Genomic DNA, 26,870 nt, shown 5'->3' with positions numbered 1-26,870 from the left:
TATATATATATAAACAATTGCCAGGAATATTGGATAACTAGATCTAGGACAAGGAGAAATGAACATTGCCCAAACCGAAAACACAAAAATGAGTGGCCAGTGAGGACCCTTGTGACATTGCTGGGTTTCAGTACTGCACACAACAGGCAGCCTCTTGCATCTGAACCTGTAAGGCCAAACCTTACCACAGCCACAGAAGATACTGTGGTCACTGCCTCTCCATACTATCCATATCTGTTTGGATTGGCAGATTCCTTATTTTGACCTATAGTAGTTATCATCTAATCATGAATCAAAAACCACACAATTCACTTGCAGTGTGGAAATTAATATAAAGCATAATTAACTAGTAGAAGGATGTTATGTGCTAAAAAAGCAAATGAGGACTCTGAAATGTTCAGAATTAGCAAGTGTAAAGGCACAGCTATTACCTGTAGGCTGAGGATGGGTGACCAGCAAGGAATTAAATACCCCTCTCAAGGTTGAAACTGAGACTTCTTTGAAGAAGATGTGGCTATCAGGAGTTTTTACCTTTAATTGGCAAAGCTCCTTGATATAAGGGTATGGGAGGGCCACAGTATATCCATAAAAGTGCTCTCTATGAATGGAGGGTGTGAGCCAGCAGAAGCATAAAAAGTAACAGAAGCAATGGGAGAGGAGTGTGAAAGTTTAGATAAGCAGCCCTGTGCTGCTGGATCACTGTGGGAAGGAGATTCTTAGAAGCAGCCTTGGCTAGGGAGAAGAGTGGTTTGAAGTGCTACTGGAATTCCTCAGTGTGAGTTGCCATATTCTTGGATGGAAAAATAATGACAGAGGACCAAGCTCCAAAGAAAACCCCTTCCTGTGCCCTCTATAGAACCTAGTATTCTACCAGCTGACAAAGGACAATGCTTACTGGTTCCAGTACCAATCACACAATGAAGGACAAGGGAAAGTAGATTTGAAGCTGAGAGGAAATAAGTTGTAACTGGTATGTAAGTACATAGCTTAGTTTCCAGGGGGGCTGGGGAACAGTATCTGGCACTTTTAGGCTCTCAGACCCATGGGGTGGTGAATTTTCTAAACATAGGCAAGTGTTTCAGATGTCAGGCAGCACGAAAGAAGGACTAACAACATTACCACCCTTGCTGCTATTAATTGAACAGAGCTTTAGAGTTTACAAATTGCACTCACATTCATTACCTCATTTTGTGTGTCTAGATTTCCAAATTGTAGAGCTCATATTTAAGCATTCTATTTACATCTCATGTTTCATATCTTTTCTTTCCCATGCCTAAATTAACATCTTGGAGTAAATAATAAAGTGCATATGTAAAGAATCTTTGTCAGATATTTCATGATCATTAAAGCATAAAATTTTACCTAACTGCACAAAATTAACAAAATCAGAGAAAATAAATATAAGCAGTGAGATTTTCAGTTCACAGTATTGGATAAAACAATGTGTGGTGTCAATATATGTGTACAAGTAGAAACGAATAGGACATATATATAATGCAGGCATTAAAATGATGTTAATTTGGAAGTTAGACATTAATAGGATCCCACCTAATATAGAATTTGTATATTCTTTGCATGTTTTTTTCTTTAAATTATCTTTTTTTTTAATTTTTTATTTAATTAGTTATACATGACAGTACAATGATCTTGACATATCATACATTTGAATCAAAAGGGGTATAATTTCTCATTTTTCTGAGTATACAAGTTGCGGAATCACATTGGTCATACAGTCAAGTATATACATACAGCAATAATAGTGTCTGTATTATTCTGCTGTCCTTCCTATCCCCCCTCCCTCTCCCCTCCCCTCCCATCACTTCTCTCTACACAATGTAATGTGACACATATTTTTTTATGTTTAATGAATTGTTTTTTTTCAGTTTTCATTCTTTGGTTTCTTTAATTTCTTAGGACATCCACTTGTTCCTGGCATGATAAATCTGCCCCAGCAGCATTTGATACTAAGAAGTATACGTCTTTTTTAAATATTTTTTTAGTTGTAGTTGGACACAATATCTTTATTTATTTTTATGTGGTGCTGAGTATCAAACCCAATGCCTACCACTGAGCTACCGCCCCAGTCCCCCTCTTTTTTAAATAATTTTTTTAGTTGGAGATGGACATAATATCCTTATCTATCTATCTATCTATCTATCTATCTATCTATCTATTTATATGTGGTACTGAGGATCAAACCCAGGGTCGCTACCACTGATCTACAGCTTCAACCCCAAGCACCTTCTTTTTGAAACACATTTTTCCTTTGGATTCCATGATATCACACTAGGCTTGTTTTCACTTCTCATGCCTTGTCTGCTAAGACTCCTTTGATGGCCCTTTGATGCCATCTTCTATAAAATTTCCTAGTGTTTGTTTCTGCTCTCAAAAATTCTGTGTTCCTGTGTGTGTGTGTGTGTGTGGTGTATGTATCTCCAGTAATTTCTATCTTCACCTATAGACAGATATAGGTAGATATCTAGTTGTCATTTCTTTCTTCTTGACTTTCCTCCAAGCATTGCCAACTCATATACATAAATGGGCTCAATGAACCTCCTACAGTTTACCATACCTTTATGTGTGGGGAACATAGCAGCATTCAGCCAGTTGTTTTAGCAAGAGACCAAGATGTGAATTTGCCAAATGCTCACATGTGACAGATAACCAAAATCTGTTAATTCTACTTGTTAAGTATTCACCTTGAGTCCAGGTGTTTCTTTCAATCTTCTTAGTCTTCAAATTCTAAACTATCAACAGTTTTTTTGTGTGTGTGTGAAATGCTGCAATACTAGCTATCAAGTTTCACAAGAACCATTATTGTACCTGTTTAATCAATTTCCCACATAACAGCTATCATTCTGAAGACCACAAAGAGATATTTCACTATTCTGCTTCAGAATAGGAAATTGATGTCCCTTTGACACTAGGTCAAATTTCAGATCCAAACTTTCTTATGCTTTCTTAAGTACTTTCTTAATGTTTCTTATGCTTTCCTCTAAGACCTGGCTTTGTACTTCTTCTGCAACCATAGCAATCACTATTTTCCCTCCTGCTTTAGATACCAAACAAAATAATTTAATTTCTATAAAGCTCTTTGTAGTTTTCTTATATCTAAAAAGTGTTTCACCAACTTGTGACTGGCACACTCCTAGATAAAACTCCAAGTAAGTTTGCATCCTGGCAGCACTCCTTAATCCTTTTTTTTTTTTTTTTGTAGTACTGGGAATTGAACCCAAGGCTTAACTACATCCCCAGTCCTTTTTAAATTTTGAATGTTTTTTTTTAGTTGTCAATAGACCTTTTATTTTATTTATTTATATGCGGTGCTGAGGATCAAACCCAGGTTCTCACACATTCCAGATAAGGACTCTGCCTCTGAGCCACAACTCCATCCCTCCCCAGCCCTTTTACTTTCTTCTTACCACCCCATCCCTTCTTTTCTTGACAGAATCTTGCTGAAGCTGGCCTCAAACTTATGATCCTTCTGTGATAACCTCTGAGCACCTGGGATTGCAGGCTTGCACCCTTGAGCCCAGCTGCCCTCCTCTTTTATAAGTATTAATTGCACTGACAATATTAGTTCAATATAAGAGTGAGGATCACAGTTAAATTCTTTTTTGTGTATTTCCCAACACTTATCATGGTATCTAACTTAGAGTGGATGCTCAATATTTCGGAATGAATAGTTATTCTAACCATGATGGAATTAAATTCTATTAAATAGAACATTAATTTTGCAAATTTTCAAAATAATAAAATGTGTTTTTCTTGTTTTTATGTATTCAGACATCCCAAAACACCTGAAACATAATATGCAAATCAGTTAAGTATATACTAGATTAGTATATAGCTATGTTATATTAGTCAGCTTTTCACTGCTGTGACCAAAACACCTGATAAAACAACTTAAGAGGAAAGATTTATTTTCACTCATTGTTTCAGAAGTTTCAGTTCATGGTCAGTTTGCTCCAAGATAGGGACATCACCAAGGCAGGGCAGAGGAAAGCTGTTCACCCTGTGACAACCAAGGAGCAGAGAGAGGAGATAGAGAGAGAGAGAAGGAAATGGGGACAAGATAAACCATTCTAGGTGTGCCACCAGCAAACAATTTTCTTCAATGAGGTCCTATGCCCCTACAGTCTCTACTACTCCCCAATAATCCATTCAATTTATGAATAATCCACTGCTGAGCTTGAGCTCTCACCATTCAATCATTTCCCATGCACCCCCTTCCTGAACATTGCTGTATTAGGGAATAAGACTTCAAAACATGAGGGAATATTCCAGACTCAAACTATAACATAACATACATCAAACACAAAATATTATTCAAAATAATAAGCTTTAAAATTAAATGCTTAGAAGCTTCAGCCTATGAAGTCTGCACATAATTTCAAGAAAAAGGAAAGAAAAATCAAGTTTAAAAAGAAAACACACAAAAATCTGCCTGTAGGCTCAGTGTAGTGAACCATGGTGTTTATATCTGTTTCCCTGTAAGTGAATCAGAGAAATAAGGCATTTCATTTGTCTTAGTCAACAGAAGAAAAATAATAATTTTTGTAGTATGCAAATATTACCAATTAAAGAATTGAGTAATTGGAATGCATTCAGACTCCATAGCAAAAAATCTATAGAAATATTTATTATTATCTGTGAGAAAACATAAAAATTTATAAAAGATAGTTTAACTAATAATAATACATGGATTATTATTATTACATGGATTAGTATACACTTTCCATGCTCACAGGTGTTGCCTCCTTTCAGAAACAAGAAATACGCATTTATTTTGCATGTCTGTAAACTTATAAGTAGTTTCTTTCTGTTGAATTGTTCCCCTTGTCTGAATGGAGTTTTCATCTCTGCTTTTTGTGTAAGCTAAGAAAATCTGCTTACTTTGTCAGTGTCCAAAAGCTGGAGACAGGTGACTGTACACCTTAGGGATTCCCATTCCTCCTTTGTGAGAAGTTTCAATTCATCTAAATAGTCTCTCAAGTCTTCTCCAGCCACAGAGTTCCATAATCCAGGCAAGATCATTTCTCCTGGACACTAGAAGATACTCACTAACTTACTCATGGATACATTTTCATTCTGACAAACTTCTCAAAGCAGATTAAAAACAACAGTGTGAAGATCTTCTCCTGTAGTTTGGCAGTAGATTGTCAAACCTCAATGAAGACAGACAGCAACAGCCCCAGAAAACTACCAGTTCTAGGGAATACACCATCCACAAATAAAATATAGCTTGATCCACTTAAAAATCAATAAATATTTTATTTGTGGCCAAAATTTTTTAATCTTTCTTGTCAATCAACAAGTACCTGGAGATGAGAGTAGTTAGCCCCTGCAGGTGGACACCATTCCCTTGGCCTGATCACCCACTTGGCTCACATGCTTAGCCCCTGGGAGTGCTGAACTTTGCAGCTTTCATTTAGAGGAAAATAACTCTGGATAGATATTTAGGAGGCTGATGAACCATATTGAAAGAATAGTCGATAATTCTTTATCTCTCTAAGGAAACACTGGGATACTTAGAAAGTTGTTATATTTGAAATATTTGTGGTCATTTGTTCTCAAAACTGTGGATCTTATTTTACAAATCTGAAAGATTCTACTTTTCTAACATAGCATACAAAATAATCAAGTTGTTTAGAAAAAATGTCTCCTTGTATAATTTTTGGTATAATGTACGTGTCTGCTGATCTCTGCAGCATCTAACATAAATTACTTGGTATACATAATCAAATTTTATATTGTGTAATTATTTTACTTTAAGGTAGAATGATTAAACTTTCCTTCACTTTTTTTAAACTAGGAAATAGAGGTACATATCTTCCATTTTTTTAGATGTCTGTGTTCTAATTTAATGTCTGATTTTTTGGATTATAAGTAGTTATAATTATCCTAAGAAATAAAAAATTATCAAAAATACTGTTGTGTAAGTGGAAGAAAATGTATACTTCAAATTTTGTGATTATAATGATTATTACACTAATCCACATCCTATTATAATTTCCCAAAGCCCAAAAACATTTTCCTTACTTCACATGCAAACACACAGAGGTGCAGTCAGATTAAACTTATTGATATTAGTCTTTCAATTATACATTGTGGTTTAATACCATATGCAATAAAATAGCATTTTATTAGATATCATTCTGCTCTGTAACATCCTAATAATTTAGAGATATAAAGAGAGAGACTTTATAAATTAGTATTTATTTAACCACAAAACTCTGTGAAGGTTTTTGAGGATTCAAAACACCATTATCTTAAAAATATATCTTTAACAGAAAAAGGAGCTAAAATGGCTCATTATTTCTTTTTCATGTTTTCCTTCTCAGTGTATGGCCCAAATGTTCGAAAATTGGTCTGGAAATTTGAATACAGGCAAAATAATATATCTAAATACATTGAGCCAGACATGTTATACTTTTTTAACATCTGACAAATGTTTCTTACATTACATTCTAGAAGGGCAAAAACTGTTTAGCCTTGGTTTTTTATGAGGAAATTAATCCATGCAAATGTTTAATATTTCCATCTAGCCATGGTTAGCATCAACTTCTCCACTTGGATTTTATGCAGGAGGATTTAGCAAAGCACAATTACACACACAAAAAAGAGATCTTGAAACATTGGATTCTGCAGTCTTACTAGTCTGAGTTATATGTGTGTTTCTCCTTTTTAAATTGACAGCTAAAACTCAGTTTGCTTTAAGAAGTGGCTTCTTAACAAGAAACCGATTTTCCATAATCCCTTAAGACCTACTTCTGTTTCCATGAAGTGTAAGTATTCTTACAGTGCCTCTTCCAGTAGCAATAAAGGTATAATGGCCAAAATCCCTTTAGTACAGCAGGATGGAAGACATACTTAGCCGGTGATCTTCTTTTCAAGTGGTGGAATGGAATAAGCATGAACTTTGGAAACACACCTATATTAAACATTGTTCTTTCATCAATTAGCTATATAGAGTTATATTAGTAGCATAAATTCACCAAATTTTATCTTTTTTAAAAAAATTGCATTTTTTAATAACTTTTATTTATTTGTATATGTAGTACTGAGGATCAAACCCAGTGCCTCACCCACGCTAGGCAACTGCTCTACCACTGAGGCACACAATCCCAGCCCTTCACCAAATATTATCTTTAAAAATGAAAAGAAAAACCAAGGAAAATGATATTTACCTATAAGAATGTCATAAATTTTTAATAAGACAATTAACATAAAATGACTATGCAAAAATTACAAAGCCTGGAATACAGTAGGTGTATAATGACTGCTAATCTTTTCCATTCCCTGGTTAGCTGCCTGAATGGTTCCCTCTCATGCTAAAGATGTAGCTTTAGAAACTTGGGGTAAATTACAGTGCAGACAGTCCCATGAAAATTGTGCAAACTGTAAATTTCAAATAAGTTGTACAGAAATTAACCTTGATAGCTTACATAATCTCAAATACAATGAGGCATTATTCATTCAGTGAATTAATTAGGTCAAATACCTTCATGAGTCTCAAGTGCTTTTCACACATAACCACTTCTTTGCCTCCATTTTCTCAGTTATTTGTTCAGCATGTATTTACTTACTACCAACTATGTGCCAAGCCTGTGGTGATGCTCTAGGAGAAAAAGCTGATTAAAGCAACCATAGTCCTTGTTACCACCGAGATATATCTAAAGGTACAAATAGATGTTAAACAAATGTCACAAAATTCTATATCCAAAATAAATGATGACAGTTCAGTTATTCAGGAAATGTAATATTCATGAGAACAGTTGTTTCCAAAACCCACTCAAATATCTGCCCAAATATTATTCTATTCCATTTTTAATTGATGTTATCTACTTCCAAAATGCATTTAAATGCTTTTTAGGACGATAGCTGTGTCTCCTTTGATGAAGGAAAGCTTTCAACATGTTATTTAGACCCGTGAAAAAGTGTTTTTCTAGCATAAAAAGAATCTTACTGTAATTAGGCAACTCAGTTATAGAGTATAAAATATAGATGATGAATCAAATGTTTCCATTAAGCACCCACTTACAGGTAAAAATATATTCCCAATCATTGAGTGCTAAACAGTAAATCCCTAGGTGCCTTTTTTCTATGCTGTACTTTGTTTCTCCATGATTGGAAGTAAAGAAGCAAACACACCTGTTTTAATATAGGTGCTTTTTAGAAATTGCTTTTTCCTCTTTTCTCACCTTCTTTCCTTCCAAGGGCTCACTTGTTGGAGCTTTTATGGTTATATATTAGTAGTATAAAAGAATGATGTGATCTTTGCAGCTTTCAAATTACTGCCAAGGAAGCCATCTTTGCACTGAATGGAATCTTGCTTCTCGTGCTGAGCACTGCAAATAGCCTTCTGCTTATTCCTTTATAGGCCTTGGAAGGAAAATGAGCCATGTGTTTCCATTATGATGGCCTGACTCCGGAAAGAAATGTGCAAACAAGCCTGTATATTTTTACTGAGCTCTCAATTAGTTTAATTTAGAATTGCAATGTGCTTTTTAGCTGAGATGTCATAAAGCTGAAGGGAGCATGAGCAGGGCTGTACAAGTGCAGCTCTTGATGGGATCTCATTGTCATCTTGGATGGTGTTGTCCAGGGGCAGCTTTAGAAAAGACATCTGAGAAACTGAAAGTGCTTAATTGTGATATAATTAAAGTGAAATATTTTCGTGTAATTTGCATTTCAACTTGTCATTGATGGTGATTAGCTTCAGTAACTTTATGTACTGTAGCTAACCACCATTTAGAATTCTAAGAAAATTAGCATTTACATATTAATAACCTATGATAATACCTTAAGGGTATAAATTAATGAATTCTGGCCCCAGCATGCTTTATCCTTCGTCTGATTGAGCCTTTTCAAATCTGAACATGAGGAGCTCGTCATTTGAACATCAAATAATCAGAGAGAGGAGGAAAATGCTTAATAGAGCCTGACTTTGTAAAGTTTTCCAATAAAATGTTAGTGTTTTAAGAGAAATTAGTTTTAAAACCCAGGTGGGTAATAAGGTTTCTTTTAAAAGAAAGGTAAATAACAGGATTCTGAAAATCAACAGAGAGCTGTTAGATAAATACAGAGTGGAGAACAGTCCAGGAGGACATCCAAGACCAGGGGACTACAGGGAGAGAGCGGAGAGAGGCTGAAAGACCTGGAATTAATAGCATTTCAATCTCTGCTCCAATCTCTGTGCTGCCAATGCACTGACAACCTCATCAAGTTCCAACCAGGGAAAATTAAGCGTCTGAAAATGGCAATATAATGTTACCCTGGTTAAAAAAAAAAAAACCCATAAAATATAAAGGCATGTTTTTGTCAACTATGAATAAGATTATCTCATTACTTGAGTTTAAATTGTTAAACAATTAATACATAGTTATGATTATAATTGGTTTTCTCAGTAGGAATCATTAAATGTCTATGTCATAATAGCTGGCAATGTTCAGAAACTGAGCTTTAATTAAAAACTACTGGTGAGTTGATGCATGGTCGAATGAGAAGGGAGAATACACATAGGGACCAAGAATAAATTGCTTGAACTCACTGTAAAAACAGAAAATTTTAATTGCCAGAATCAACTCAGGGACCTGAAAGTAGATTTCTGTGGCTTCCAGCCAGTCACTCCACACCCTCCTTCATTATTCCTTTCAGAAACAATGATTTTATTCATCCAACAAATACTCACAACTTGCCATGTGCCAAGTTTAGGGCCAAGTTTAGAGAACAAGGTAGTCAAGTTACTTCTTCTTGTGAAACATACATTATCCTAGAGATAATAGATCAAGAAGGAAACAAATCAGATAGTGAGGCAAAGGAAATGAAACAAGGTCACATGGTGGAAAGTGACTGAAGGTTTGCGAGCCTGGTTACATGGAGGAGTCATGCAGAATCTCTCTGAATTTGAAAATTTTGATGAGATAAGAATGGTGAGAAGTCCAGCCACGTGGAAATCAGGCAGGACAGAGCAGCAGCTCTTGCAAAGGTCCTAAAGTAGGACAAGAAGCTGAGCTTAAATAAGAGTGTATTTTCCACTATGTTACTCCATGTTACTCTAAATATGATGAAAAAGCTCTGGAATCATAAGTAAAAAGGCAATCTTATATCCTCAAACTTATATCCTCCACTCAGTGGAGAGCAATTGGGGAGGAAAAAAAATTGGAAATGGGAAGGATAGTAAGCAGCCATTCAAGCAAGAAAGCAGCTCTGTGGAAGTAGAGGAGAGAATGGATTTAAAGATGATTTAGATATTTTGAATATAAATCATTCAAGTTTGCTCATGAGATAAATGTGGGAAGGAAATAAAGACAAGAATTAATAATAATTTGGCAGACAGTCATGCTTTTTATTGGAATGAGATAAAACAAAGAAGAGGCTTGCGGAGGGGTAGATGATGCAGAATTCTGTTTTAGCCCATTTGGTTTTATGTGCTGAATAGATAATCAAAGGGAGATGTGATATTTGAGTCTGAAATTCATAGGAAAGAAAAAGACAAGACTAAATGTATTAACCATGGAAACAATAGATTTTTTTATTAAAAAATTGGCTTTTTGTTGTTGTTTGCTTTTTTGTTTGTTTGTTTGTTTGGGTTCTGGGGATTTGAACTCGGGGGCACTCAACCACTGAGCCCTATTTCCCCAGCCCTATTTTGTATTTATTTAGAGACAGGGTCTCACTGAGTTGTTTAGTGCCTCACTATTGCTGAGGCTGGCTTTGAACTCAAGATCCTCCTGCCTCAGCCTCCTGAGCTGCCGGGATTATAGGCATGCACCATTGCACCCAGCTGCTTTTTGTTTTTGAAGTGAGGTCTCACTGCATTGCACAGACTGGTCTCCAGCACATGAGCTTATATAATCCTCCCTCCTCAGCCTTTTTCTTTTTTCAGTACTGGGAATTGAACCCAAGGGCCCTTTTCCACTGAGTTATACTCCCAACCTTTATTAGTTTTTATTTTGAGACAAAGCTGCTCAAGTTGGACTGGAACTTGCACTCCTCCTGCCTTGGTTTCCCCAGCCACTGGGGTGAGAGGTGTGCACCAATATGCCTGGTTTATGGAGGTCTTTGAAAATGTAAAAATGGATGAAATTACCTAAAGAAAGAGTATAGCAGAGGAAGTCCTATCTCAATATTTAAAGATTGGTTGGACAGGAAGCTGCAAGCAAAGGAAACTGATTATAAGCTTTCAGATAAGAAGAAACTCAAGAAAATGTGCTGCTGAGGAAGCCAAGAGATAAGTGTGCTTGCAGAAGGAAAGGAGTGAGCTCCTAGATACCAGCTCCTCGGTTATTCCTTTTGGTCACCGTCCTTATACTGTACTCGCAAAAAATTGTGAATTTCTAAGCTGTTGCCACTGTCAATTCACATCCTCAAATCTTATAACATGCCAATATTCACCCATTCACCTTAGTTTTCTTTTATTTAGTTTTACTGTATATGTTTAAGATGTACATGATTAGAGTAGTCAAAAACCAAAAATGATGGTTACTAGGGGCAAGAAAAGGTGAGGCAATGTAGATAAATAAGTCAAAGGGTACAAATTTGCAGTTATGTAGTACGAATAAGTCAAAGTACACATGACGAGTATAGCTGATAATATTGTATTATATACTGAAAATGTGCCAGAAGAGTAGATTTAGGTGCTATTAACCCATACACAAACACATACCAAAAAAATTATGCTTTTTCTTGTTTTGTTATTCACTCAGTAATTATTTATAAGACTTTTACCATATGCAAATTATTGTGTGGCATGTGTTATGTTAGATAAAATTATATATAAAATAGGCCTCATCCTTATGCTGGAAAAAGCTGCTTTATGTGTTATTCATTAACTTCCACTCCTACCTCTTGTAACTATTTGTAATGTGTATTACTTTCAAACATCAAATCTCATTGCTACCACTTTGCTCCTTATGTTGGTACAGCTGTAAAAGTTATAAACCCACACACATCTTACCTAACCTTTTGATGTATGAAGTCTTTGGAATGTAGCATCTCCCATACTCCTGCATATCTCATTCAAGGTCAATCTTATATCTACCCTTGCTCATGTGTACTCTGTCCTTTTGGAGCTTGCCTAATTAATATGTCTTCCCTGTTCTGTATCCCATCTCCCTATCTATCCCATTCCTTAATCTAGAAACATGCTCAAATCTCTGGTATCCCTTAGCATCCAGTAATTGATTCCAAAATCCCTTGTGGATATGAAAATTTGTGGGTGCTCAAGTTCCTTATATAAAATGCTGGCACACTTACAAAATCACATCCTCCCATACCCTTTAATTGATCTTTAGGTTATTTACTGTACATAGTATAATGTAAAGCTGTGTAAATAGTTATTACATTCTATTTTTATGTGATGATGACAAGAAAAAATAGTCTATAGGTCTTCGGTACAGACACAATCTTTTCCAAGTATTTTTGATCAAAAATTAACACCACAGTTGCTTGAGTCTGTGAATGAAGAACCTGCTGATGTGAAATACTAACTGTGCATCTAATGTACGCTCACGCACACACACACAAACATACTAACTGGATATTCTGTAAGATTATATTTCTTTGAATCATAATCTTCAATTTTTTGATATCTAATCAAATTGATGGAATGGTGAACCTAAGGATGTATTACAAGAATTTGTTATTACTCATATTGTTAATTATCTCACAAAAGTTGCCTTGTACTATGACAGGACTTCTATGTACATGTTTAAAAAGTGCATGGCGTGTTGACTGCTTTGTGAGAGATTTTTGTCTATTTTGTACCTAAACCAGGTGCCCATATGATGACCCCATCTTCCCCCCACCATATTTTCATTTAAACTTGTTATAATTTGATTCTTTAACATGTCTAGACACCATGTGTCCCTTAAATTGTTTAAATGTGATTCTAATAAAAAATGGAAATGCAGGTACTGAAATCCCAAAGTATTTCTCTATTTCAAAGTGGTCATCTATGTGATCCAACATCCCATTTGCATATACTACTTTTAAATATACATTATGTTAATGGTAACTTCATAAGTTTAACAGAGAGTTCATGGACTTTTTATTAAAAAATGTTATTATTTTATTTAAAAATAGATCCTTGAATGCAAATTTCCAAAATTTTCTCTAATATTTGATACTTTTGAGCTTTTACTCTGGAAACTTCTACTTCTTTTGATTTCATCTGCCAAGCCTCCTACACTGCTATAATTTTGAAATTATTTTTTCCCACATTCCCCTCCTCAGATAAGAGTTTCATTGAACATTCTTCCTGAATCTTACATTGAATTTTATAGCCACTTCCTTAAAAATACATATTTAACTCAATTATTTTAGTTCCACTTCATATTATATGCAATTACCTGTTAGACACCTGAAACCTGAAACTGATATCTGAAATGAAATTCATTGTTTTTAAATACCTGGTAACCCATACTTCTCTCATAATATCCAAGTAAATCTTCCCAAGTTTCCTGGCTATCACCCAATGTGTAGCAACAGCTATCCATTCATTCACCTAAGATGAAAACCAAACCTTTCATCTTTCTTTTCCTCCTTATTCATTGCCCTCATACAATACTTTTTACTAGATTCTTCTTATTTAATTCTTAAATATTTCCCAGACTCAGCCTCTATACTCTGTGCCTATCACATTTGCTCTGATTTGCCCCATTATTATCTTGTTCTGGGTTTACTACAATGTCCCATTTTTTGGCTTCTGTCTTTAATCACTGCTCTTCAGCCCCACCTTCATAGACAGGTATGCTTTCCTCCTGCCAGCCTCCCCTTTTGTGAATACTCCTTTTCTGTGCTTCCTAATTTCCTGTCTATCATTAAATATTTACATCTTGGAATATCAGTTCATATCTCAGTCTTTTCCACTAGACTGTGAACTTCTTTTCAGTAGGAATATTATATGAAATGTGTTTTTCTTCCAAATGCTTAGCACAGTGACTGAAATAAACTAGGTAGTATATAAGCATTAGTTGAATAAGAGAATGAATGGAAATGTCAAATCCATATTGCCTTTTAAAAAAATTGCTGTGTATTTCTTCTACGATGCAAGGAAGAAACACTGCCACACACTTTTTACACTGCCTTATGCAGTTTTCCCTCAAATAAGAAACAATTGTTTTTATGTTGAAAACTCCAAAGGTTTATTGTCTAAATTCAAAATATCTACAGGAATCATAAATACCTTTCGTGGCATGGTGATAGTAAAGGGGAATGGGGGCTGCAGCTTAGGGATAGTAAACACCTCACCTTGAGTGTTCATACCAAAAACAAACAAACAAACGGGGAGGAACAAGTAAAACTCATCTTCCTCATCTTTTCTAGAGTCAGGGTTTCCAGCTGGTGATCCCTACTGCAGATGCACTGTAAAAACTTGGAACTCCTGCTATCTTAGGTCAGAAAATGACACTTTTTAGGTAAATGTGCCCTATATACACTATACAAATTATATAAGGCAAAAGGCAATTTAAAGTGTTTTTTTTTGTGTGTGTGTTTTTAAATTTTTTTATTTCTTTTAATTAGTTACATATGACAGTACAATGACCTTGACATATCATACATTTGAATCAGATGGGATATAATTTCTCATTTTTCTGAGTGTACGGGTTGCAGAATCATATGACTGGTCATACAGTCACGTATATACACACAGCAATAATAATGTCTGTTTCATTCTACTATCCTTCCTTCCCTCCTCCCCTCCCTTCCCCTTTTAATACCTTTGCCTTTTGGTGGGGGAGGGGATGGGGGTACTAGGGACTGAATTCAGAGGTATTCAACCACTGAGCCAAATCCCCACCCCTATTTTGTATTTTATTTAGAGACAGGGTCTCACTAAGTTGCTTAGTGCCTCGCTTTTGCTGAGACTGGCTACGAATTTGCAATCCTCCTGCCTCAGCCTCCGGAGCCCCTCTGATTAAGGGTATGCATCACCGAGCCCGGCACCTTTGCCTTTTTCTAATATTCTTTCTCCTCCTATTTCCCAGGCACAAACTGATCATGTGTCACACAGCTAATTCTGGGTCAACTTTCTCATAGTACTTAGAGTGCTTCTAGTTTTTATTGATTCCATCATCATGACACATTTTCCAGCTGCTGACTCTAGTCATGTTTCTGTTGCTATAGATACAGTGAATTGTTTTAAAAAGGGAATAAATAAGTCATTAAGCTTTTTAATACCAGAATTTTTAAAAAATTTCTATAATCTACCTAAGAAGAGCACAGTAGTTCTAAAATGAGCAATTTGAAATGTTGTATCAATTTCCATAACCTATCTTTTCTTTCACAAATAAATGAAGTTCTTTCTTACAAAATATAAATGATGATGACAACAGAATAATTATCATAATAATTGGCTATATGTAAAAGTCCTTTGTAAAATATAAACATCTATGTAAAAGAAGTATGTTGTCATTGTTATTTTGTAGCCTTCTGTCCACTTATTCTAACACTTTTAGGTGTCAACAAAGGTTAGGAAGAGTATTCAAGGCATCAGATGGTAACAAATTGAGTCAACCTGCTAAAGCCATCATAGCAGGAAGTGGGTTAATTCTTGGGTTTCTATCCATGTTGTTACAGCCACAAGGCACAGCAAGTGAGGGAGCAGATAAGCACAGAACAGCCACTCTTCCTACACTGACTAATCCACAGGAGGGAAGAACAGATCTCCAGTACCCAACTAGCATACCAGTGCCAGGCTGTTAATTTACAGTCTTCACAAGATCACCTCTGTCTGGTGCAAAAACTTATCTCAAAATCCTCTTTGGTAACTTGAAAATGTAGTTGCTAGTTCATATGTTGTCCTAACTACCACTTGCATTAGTAAAACATCATTAATATGAGGAGAACCCTCAGAATTATGACAATCAGGAAGGAAACCTAGGGAGTTCAATCCATGCGGAGATTTGTCCTATTTAACCTAGTTTCAACCTTGTTCTCACCTTACCTCACTGTCATGGTCTTAGGAATGTAAATGTTCTGTAGCCTCCTCTCTCTTAACTTGCCTGTTTCTCCTCAAGGTTTTGCTTGCTAACTCAACACATTCTTCTAGTGGTATCCGAAACTAGTACATTTCTTCCTTACAGTATAATAGACAGGAATTGGTAATAATAATGCCCAACAATTGTTGCTATAATAAGTTTAAATGTTTATAAATATTTATGAGACATGTAATGGCTAATCATATTAGCATGCATAAACCTGGTATGTAAGAAAGCGAGAAAGTGATTTTTATTACAATATAATGATAGTAATTAAGTAATAGAGTCTCTGAGAAAATGATAATATATGAAGTTTATTTTCTTGTACATTCAAAAAAAATGTATCTCTTGAGAATGTAAGATGAATAAGACTCTCAAGAAACTCATGGTTATTCCTAAAGATGGACAACATCAAAATAATTACGAAAACTATAGTTGAGGAAATTCAGATTTTTAGAAATTCCTGTTCATGGAGCATTATGACACAAGAGGAAGAGCCACTAATGCATTCTTATGAAATTGGGGGAAGTTTGCTGAAAAATGAAATTTCTTGATCACTAAGATTGATAATTTGGTGTTGCCAATATAGAGTTGAATGAAATTCTGACCTTAGATCACAGTATCTTTGAAACATAGGCTGCAAAGATTTTTAGCTCCATAAGTTTCTGATATTGTAACATAAACACATTTAATAAGAGCAATTAGAATTATTTGTTTTAGAAAGTTAACCCAGAAACTTTTTGGATTGCCTTGAGTTCTGCATGGAAAACACGATAGTTTCCTTTGATAATTTTTATATATTGATCTGCTGTCACATGAGTTTTCTGTTCAAATTTATACTATGTACATTTTCTAGGAACCCATAAACTGAGAAATTCACAGACACATGTGCATGCACAAACACATATAGCACATATAAACACATCAGAACAATTAGAAGAAGTAAATGAAAAACTATTTTGTAGAATTGTTTCTGAAAAACAGAAGTTTTAAAATTCTTACAGAGCTTTAGTAGAGGATAGGAAAGGTAGCAGAATACAACAGTTACTAATAGGGCATTATGTAAAAATGTGGATGTGTAACCGAGGTGATTCTGCAATCTGTATTTGGGGTAAAATTGGGAGTTCATAACCAACTTGAATCTAATGTATGAAATATGATATGTCAAGAGCTTTGTAATGTTTTGAACAACCAATTTAAAAAATTGGCTCCTAATTCAAAATTATAAAGCAAATATTTTCAATCCCCCTTGAACAAAAATTGGGACATATACAAAGTAAGATGCAAGAATTTCAGAAATAGAAATATTTGAAAGAGGCTGCAAAATGTTTAAAATGATTAAATGTGAAGCTGTAACACTGAAAAACAATAATGTGTAACAAGAGAATAAAGTCTGAGGTTAAAATATTTAAAAGTCCTTTGTTATTTTGATAGTGTGGACACCTTTATTAAATTTATAATTTTGTATCAAGTATGAATATAACACTCAAGAGCAATAACTAAAACTGAGTATAGAATATAGAATTTCTTAAAGAGTTGGGGGGGAGAATTTTAAAAACTTGAGCAGTTCAGTAGATAGTGTCCTACTGGGAGAGATATGAATTAGCATAAACTACACATACTTCAAACAACATTCATTAATTTGTCTACAAAATATTTGTTGAATGTATACTATGTCTACACTTATTCCTAAGTACTGTACAAATAGAGTTGGGTTTTTTTTTTTGTATTTTTATATAACAAACCAATCTCAATATTAGTGGTTTAAAATAATAGCAATGATCTTTCTTTCTATCTTTCTTTCTTTTCTTTCTTTCTTTCTTTCTTTCTTTCTTTCTTTCTTTTCTTTTCTTTCTTTCTTTCTTTCTTTCTTTCTTTCTTTCTTTCTTTCTTTCTTTCTTTCTTTTTCTCTTTCTTTCTTTCTTTCTTTCTTTCTTTCTTGGTACCAAGGCTTAAACTCAGGGGCACTTTACCATTGAGCCCAGCCCTTTTTATTTATTTATTTGTTTGTTTACTTTATTTTGAGACAGGTTCTCACTAAATTGCTGAAATCTTTACCAGGTTTCTGAGGCTGGCTTTGAACTTGCAATCCTCCTGCCTCAGCTTCCAGAGCCACTGGGATTGAAGTGTGAGCCTCAATAATTTCTTTTGATCATGACTTTATATATAGGGCAAGGTTTAGTCTTTATTTCATAAAACATTAGCTGAAGCTGCTTAATGGAGGCTGGAGCATCCGTCACTTTAGCATCCGTCTAGCTGTCAGTTGAGAACCTAGCAATGACTGAGGAGTAAGGTGTCTTGGTGCCTTTCTACATGTGTCACAGAAGAGTAGGTCACAGCTGAAGCTACAAAGCTCGGTTTTTGTGTCCTGACAAAAGGAAAGTTAAAGTCAAACAAGAAAAGCCAAGGAATATAATTTTATTACTAGAATTAAAGTGAAAGTAACATAAGGCTTAGGCAAAAAGCATTCTCAAATGGAAGAGTGAGTCTTCTCTAAGCAGAGAACCCACAGAGGAAACAGTGCTGTTTCCAAATTTATTGCTGTTTTAGGGTTACCTTGAGAACCTTCTGCACCCTTTGCCAATCAGGTCTTCAGCTCCTCTTTTACTCTGGCAGTGGAGGTCTTGATTATAGCTGGTCTTCTCTGGAACTGTCATGGTAACCATCTTATTCAAGGAGGCTTCATCTACAAGTCAATCCTATTTTAATGTGTGTAAATTTAATTGGGGTCAGTTGCCTGATAGAATTTACCTTAGTGCACCTGCACGACTAAAGAAATTTCTCTTCTGAAATATATTGAGAAGCCAGTGACAACAAATCCTATCTTTACAATGACCCCAATAGACCCTATCAGGAGTTAATTCCACTGATCTTTCTTTCTTGACATGTTTCTTAATTGGCTCCTTTTGTTTCTACCTGCTTATACTCAAGGTTTGTGCACCTGTTATTTTTCTATAAGTTATTTGATTATTCATTTTCCTTAAAAGTAGTTTAAAGAAAACCCAGGACCTTGCTATGTTCTTGGTTCCTACTACCTAACATGTGGACCTCTTCACATCACCTGTGGTTCTCCTGACAGTATGGCTGCTAGATACAAAGGTCATGTGTCCCCAGAGAAGGACAGTCATAGTCTCAGAAGTCACATATAATCACTGTTTTGTGTTAATAGAGCAGTCACAAACCATTGTGCCCAAGTGGTGAAAGACAATTAGACATACTGATCTGTGTAGTTCAAAGGAAGGATTTGAAGTAGATGGTATAACCTGGGGGATCAGGAGCACATACTTGGTAATTAAAGACAAAACTTTAGATGAGTTCACTGAAATATGTATTTAGAAAGAAGAGGTGAGTAGAGAAAAGAAAATTACAAGGTACACAAACCATAAAGGAGCAGAGAGCAAGAAATGCCCAGGTATCAGATGAATAGCTGTGGTGCTGGGAACCCAAGGCAAGGAAAAATTTAAAAGAAGTTTCCAAAAATATCAAACACAGCAGAGGATCCCAGAAATATAGGAGCAAAATTAGAAGATTTAGGATATATTGGGTCATTAACAAAGTTGATGAGAGTTGCCGCAGTCTGGCTGGGCACAAAATCACGAGCCACCACACACCTTGTAGATTCAAACAGCAACTCTTTATTCCCGAACTCACACCGGCACTCTACAAACATGTTCTGGGGGAAATCCACGTTCTGGGCAAAATCCACACTCTCCACCGGGCTCTGAATCCCATATACTCTCTGAATCCCGTGAGAACTCAAGGGGAACTCAAGGAGCGGGCGCACCTGAGGCAGCAGGATACACCTTATTCCCAGCAGGGTACACCTTATACCTGGAACCTCCCTAAACCCGGGAACACCCTAAATCCCGATTCACCCTAAACCCTGATCTACCCTAAACCCGGATCTGCCCTGGTCCTTGAGCAAGGTCACCTTTCATGCAAAGTCACTGCAAAACCTGGGTCCACCATGGAGAGTCCTTCCTCTAAGCAACATGGAGTAGGCTGACAAAGAAATTTCGATGTGTCATTCCTACTTGGCAATGGCTCTCAGCAGAGAGTGGTTTAGGTGGCTGAGAAGTGTAGGCATCACATGAGTTAAAAAAACTGAATATAAAATTCCTTCAATTAAAGGGACTGCAAAGGCTATGAGAGAGGAAGCATAGGGTTAAAAAGTTTTATGTATTCTTGTAAAAAAAATGAAAGAATTAAGTTTAAGAAAGAGTTAGAGAAATATATTAAGGGGAGGAAAATTGAAGACAAAGGAGAAGTGGACTGTGTTCTTTCTGACCACTGTGCCACTCTGCAGTGGGCATACTGAATTCAGCACACCTCTGGGATTGTGTGCCACAGGTGGGGACATACCAAGCTAAGACCATGCCAATTTATTTGTATGTGATATAGAACTACAAGTCACAAATTATATAATAATTTGACTTAGTTAAGCATCTGGAATATGGCATATGTAATGAAACTGGGTGATTATCTGATGAGAAGACATAATTAATTGACACCATCAGGTGAAAGATGAATGAATTTTTCCATGTGTTTATATTATGTGTTTATTTACATAATACATGATCCAAGTGATCTCATTAGTGAAGCAGAATATAGAGTAGACACTTAAAATTATGATTGGATTAGTTCATTGAAAGCTTTATCCTGATTAGCGTTTGTATCCCAAAATACATATCAATCTAATATTGCATCTACTCAGTGACTAAGCATTAATTCTGCCTTATTTTGTCATTTTATGTGAGAACGTTAAAATTCAGTTTGTTTTCCTTTTATATATTCTGATCACATTCATATTTACCCTTGTTTATTTTCATTAATTTATGTGTACTTTTGTATAGTCTAATAAATTCCATTGTTTGAACAATTACTTGCATGCTAAGCAACCAGAGATGACATAAGAGATGTCCAACAAAATTTTGATTTATGAGTGCTTTCAAAGCTAGATTACAATAATAAATATGGAAATAATTATACTTTAAAATTTGAAACTATTGGACCAAATAAAATATTGTTCAGGGTATCACATGAAGATAATAACACTGAACGTTTTAATGACAACCTATTCTCAGGCACAGAAAACTCAATAACCCTCACCCGCCAAGCCTGGGATTGAGATTAAATAGCAAAAATAAAAGTCTGAAAGAATGATGTTATGACTAGAAATTTGCAGAGGGAAAATAAAATGTGAGTGACAGAATACATTCAAAAGCAATGTTATGTAGTCTGAGACATTAGTGTATTTTCAAAATAAGTATAAAAAATAGTAGCAGAATGGCAGATAGCTATGAAAAAGAGAAAAATAAATATGTATGATGATGCAAATGAAGACAGATAAACAAACGGTGATTAAATATCAGAAAATATTAAATTTGTTGAGTCCCAGAAGAGTAAACTGCAATAAGTAATATAGTGAGCAGCAGAAAAGTGGGAAGCCATAAAGATTAGATTGAAAATAGGAATAAGCAGTAGAGGGACTTTTTGCATAGCATATTAGTTGCTTTTGAACTTTATTTAGTACTTAATACTTTTTATATATAAAATTGTACATAGGCATTTGCTTAATATTTTTAAAAGATGAAAGCAGAACAGCTGTTAAGTGTTTTAGAGGTAAGAGGGGCACCAAGGAAGGGGGTCCAGCATTGGCCACAAATGCTATTATTTTGTCCAACAGGGCCTATGGAGAGCTGTACAGATTCTTTTGGGGACCTCCTACGATTCCTAGAAAAACACTGTGTGGAATACAAAGCATGGAACTAGTATGGTTTTAAAGTGCCATAGCAGACAAGATTGTGCAAATGCTTTTTTTCTATTCATGAGCAAGTTAATGTACATGATTTGTGAATCCTGTTTGCTTACATTTTCTTGAACAAGTGTTAAAGATTGTGTGTACTTTCAGTACTAAATGAAAGCCAGAATCTTAGATTTGAATTCTATTGCTCTTTGACTTTACTTTATTCAGTAGAGTAAAATAAAAACCCTTTGAACCTGGGGCTGGGAGGATAGCTCTGTAATAGAATGCCAACCTAGCATGCATGAGACTCTGGGTTCAGTGGTTATCACCCCAAAACAAATGAATTAACTGAATCAGATTATTTACCATGTAGAGATTAAAAGTGGACTCACAATTTGCATGAAAATCCAGACAACAAGAAAATATGAAAGAGTTTAGTAACTCCAGGTTACAACTTATATGCACAGCATTTGCATAATACACCCAAAGCCATGGTGGGGTATTCGTGAAGTTAGAGTTTGATCCTGCCAATGGTTTACTGGCTTTCTTATGTTACAAGAAATGAATCACACTAAACCTCAAGATGCCTAATGATTAAATTATGATTGATCCTTGTATCTTGCAAGAAACTACAGCCAAACTGTCAGAACAAGCCTTCCTAATTGGTCAATCCACCCATGTGATCAAATTCTAGCTCCTAATTCTAGTTCCAAATTATAATTCATAGAATTAGACTGGATGTTTTGATAGACTTCTTTATAAATTCTACTACAATACCAAAATAAATTACATTTGTTATATAGACTCTGAAATCTCCTTTCTTGACTTTAAATCAACTGTAGTAATCTATCTTCAATTACTTTTACTTTCTTATCAAACAACAGAAATACTTAAACTATAATAATGCGTACAATTTGTGCTAAAATCTGCCATTTACTGATTGCTGCATATGACCTCATGATAGCAAGTTTACATATTCTCATTTAATTCTTTCCACATTATGTATTCATAGTTAATGCAAATAAGATAATTTACACCAAATCATCTGGCTTTTAAGTGATAATATTAGGATTTGAACTTAGCAAAATTTTCTTCTTCTCCATCTTAATGTCAATTCTTCCTTGTCTTGTCCACTTGAATATAGACTTGGGTCCTTTATGTGGGCTTCAAAATATATATAAAACATTTCTAGTACATGTCATAATTAGAATGCTTAGACTCTTTCTGCAATTTCAAGAAGCATAATAAATAAGAATGAAAGAAAAATCTCTAGGTTTTAGTAAATTATCTGCATTTAATTATGCTTTATAATTTCCTAAAACCCAAATATTGTACAAAATAGATTTAAATGCTATTAAGATAATTTTTGCAAGTGCCTGTTTTAAGAAAAATTTATTTATATCATAATAAACTTCCACTAAAATAAGTACCTTTAGCTTATCCAATGCTCTGGGCTTCATAATAAATTTAACAATTAAAACTAGCAACTAAAGTCCAAACACAAAAATTTTATAGCACTAAATACTTCTTAAGCTAGCTATATAAACTGAGGAGAAATATGAGTGTTAGTTAGCCATACAAGGAGAATTATAAGAATTTGGAATCCATTCTTGCTTTTCTGTGTGAACACAAAAACAGGGATCCCCTATTTTAGATCTATGCCTTTTAAAAATAAACCAGAAAAAGTCACCCAAGTTTGTTCCTGAAATCAGCCATGTCAAGAGTGAGCAAAATATATTGGACAGGAATAGAGCAGAGCCATTCTGTGATGTTGCCTCATTGTCCTTGTAACAACCAGAGGGTGCAGAAAGGCAGGGGAAGTCGTGCACTGCTTTGCCTCTGCTTCTCTTCCTCAGGCAGTCTTGGTCTAATGGGTTTTAGAATTGCTTTGTCTTTGTGCTATAGCTATGCAGTTCTCCCAGATTCACTAAACCACTCAGATATCCTAAGAGTGACTTTCCCAAAAATCCAACTTCTGTTTTCAAAAATGATACAAGACAATTCTAAGGTTGTGATAAAAATAAAACTGATTACAAAAGCAGAAAAACATAACAATTTAGTTGTCAACAAATGTTGCCCAATCCAAGAATAGAGAAGATGAGCATATAGCTTAGGAAGAAGATAATTTAAAGGTTTCTTCAATTAATACTCAAAACTTCCAAAAGTTCATTATATTTTTCAGGCAACAGAAAAAGTATAGAGAAACATTTGGATTTATCACACTTAAAATCTCTACCATAGGATCTGCTACATTATCACAGAAGGCTATATATTACCTCATTTTAATTATATTTCCCTTTAATTCAAAAGGGCTTTTTATTTATTCATTTTTATGTGGTGCTGAGGATCGAACCCAGGGCCTCGCATGTGCTAGGCAAGTGCTTTACTGCTGAGTCACAACCCCAGCCCTCAAAAGGGCTTTTTAATAGAGGACTTTTCAATCAGATCAGCTTCATTCAATACATGGTTTTGCGTACAAGAACAAAAAATTAATTAATTGAACACTTTAATTTTACTCTGTATTATATTGCTAACATATCAATGATTCAGTGATTTTTAAATTTTGTAGGATATAGATACAAAGTCAACAATTTTAAAGTATGCTAATATTTTGTGTTTTTTTTTTCCAGTCTGTTCCCAGTATTCTAGAGGAGTATTTGCCATTTTTGGACTCTATGATAAGAGGTCAGTACATACCTTGACCTCGTTCTGCAGCGCCTTACACATCTCCCTCATCACACCAAGTTTCCCTACTGAGGGGGAGAGCCAGTTTGTGCTGCAGCTAAGACCTTCATTGCGAGGAGCACTCCTGAGTCTGCTGGATCACTATGAATGGAACTGTTTTGTCTTCCTGTATGACACAGACAGGGGTAAGTCCTAATACCTTACTCTCTCAAGGAAACTCACTTTTATTGTGAAATGGCCTCATATCACTTGTGTGATTTAGCAAAATGTGTTGATCCTTAACTTTGCTAAAATCAGAAAATAGTTGATGTGTATTATCAGAATTTTTACCTTGACTCTAGGGAGAAACTTCTAACTAAAAAGAAAAATATTCTTACAATCCACAAAAAAATACTAATAAGAAAACCATGATCTATAAATTTATTAAAATTAAGATAACTATGTGGATAGGAAAAATAAACTAAGGTGCTTTTCCTATAATCACACAATAACCAACACAGAATACTTTGTGACTTCTGGTCACTAAAATATGCGGAGGTTTTTATGTACACACTAAACAACATTTCTGACTAATTTTCCACCAGACACCAGCTGGGCTTCCTGTAATTCAGTTTGGATCTGATACTATATACCTGGAAATACATCAGATTCAACAGGTTGAGACTTCAGTCCCATCCATTTCAGAAGCCAACCACAAATTTCATATTATTTTACCTGTGCTTCTGACTGACAGCCACACATCAGGGTTCCCGTGACCCCTTCTTGGGTTGAGTTACTTTGCCAGGAAAACACAGAATTCCACAAATCATTTTTCCTGTGCTTACACACTTACTTTAAAGGATATTACAAAGAATACAAATAAACAATCAAATGGAAGAGGTACATGGGGCCAGGGGCTTCCATAATCTCTCTGGGCACACCCCTCTCCTGGAATTTCCATATGCTGAGCTATCCAGAAGTTCTCCATACCCTGTTCTTGTAGGTCTTCATGGAAACTTGATTACATAGTCATGATTTTGTGTTGGAGAGACAAGGTAAATAACCAACACACTACCCTATTGACAATCCATTCATTTTTGTACAATGTCTGATAGTTGGATTTACCTGCAGGCATAACTTACAGAGTTTATATATACATTTTTTTCAGGTTCATTTTTTATTTATTGACTAGAATCATAGCAAAATATTATACTTAAAAGTGAACATTAGGGATTGGGTTTTGTATTTAGTCCTTTTCCTGTAGACTTAAAAGTTACGAGAAGATGAGAAGTTATAATAAAAGTTGAAACAGGCAATATTTTGAGAACATCATTCAATAGAATTCTGTCTATTTAAAGAGTAAAGACAATAAATGCCTTTATTCCCTTGTAAAAAAAATAAAAAAGCAAAATAAATCTTTTGTGTGTGTTATCCACCTTCAAAGATCCAAAGTATCATTTCTGTTACTCAGAGATGAACTCATTAAATGAATTCATCTTTATCCCTAAAACTTAGGTATTTAATTAGACAGAAGCAGTATACCATTTAAGATGTCATACCTATGATATTCCTAGTACATTCCTTGTATTAGAATTTTTGGTAATTTTCTCTTTAAGAAACAAGCTCAAAAAACTATCATCATTATACTTTCTATAAGCTTGCAGCCTACTTTTACTTCTCTCTGGATATAAGGGAACCTAGCCATACCACATGGCATTATTTTCTAGTAATTAAAAATCTTAAGAATATTCTTAAGAACACATTGTACAAGATAGCATATTTCACTATGAGTGAAATTGCCAAATCTCTTCATGCTTAATATTTTTTCTGTTAGAAAATAACTTAATGAACATGCAAGTTATATCTTGCATATCTTTTCTTCCCCAAAAGTGTGTTTCTTCAATAACTATTATATTGTATAACTCTAGCAGTTATTTTATTGTATTACACTTTTACCTTTTATTTCTGGCATAGTAATGCCCTGATAAGCATGAGATAAACATAAAATGAATTAACTAATTAAACAAGTGAAGTGCTTGACAATAAGTAGGTCCTAATAACAGATTATATAATTCATTTTTATTAATTTGCTATACTATTGATCAAGTTAATAGAGAGCCAAAATTTTTAAAAAATCATCTAGAACAATGTTTCATGAATTAAATGTGTTTTCTTACCATGAAAAATGTTGACTATAATGTTGATCAAGGTAATATTCTTATTTAAATTTAAACGTAAATGTTTAGAAAATTTGGGGTTTTAAATTGATTTTCTGGTAATGGAAACCTTGAACATTTCTTCAAATTTAATTAATATGATGTCCTTTTTATCAAGCAAAAAAGGACATTTATTTAAATATATATAATATGAAAAGTGGCCATTTTTCTCACATGAAATAGATCTTTTCAAAGGAATATATATATATATATATATATATATATATATATATATATTTTTTTTTTTTTTTTTTTTTT

The 26,870-nt window shown here is 34.7% G+C and overlaps 1 protein-coding gene across 8 annotated transcripts in view; it reads left to right on the top strand.

The window, feature by feature from the left end:
- Gria4 (glutamate ionotropic receptor AMPA type subunit 4) overlaps positions 1–26,870 on the top strand; it is a 344,863-nt gene that overhangs the window by 103,196 nt on the left and 214,797 nt on the right. For all 8 annotated transcript variants that reach the window (XM_048795827.1, XM_048795822.1, XM_015489929.2 and 5 more), the window contains one exon: positions 24,363–24,602. In XM_048795827.1, the coding sequence (XP_048651784.1) occupies positions 24,363–24,602 (240 nt within the window). The remainder of the gene's footprint in view (positions 1–24,362; positions 24,603–26,870) is intronic.

Source organism: Marmota marmota, unplaced genomic scaffold, assembly GCF_001458135.2.
Source record: "Marmota marmota marmota unplaced genomic scaffold, marMar, whole genome shotgun sequence".
Taxonomy (NCBI): Eukaryota; Metazoa; Chordata; class Mammalia; order Rodentia; family Sciuridae; genus Marmota; species Marmota marmota.
The sequence above is the reverse complement of the archived record's forward strand: the minus strand, read 5'-3'. Positions and strand labels throughout refer to the sequence as shown.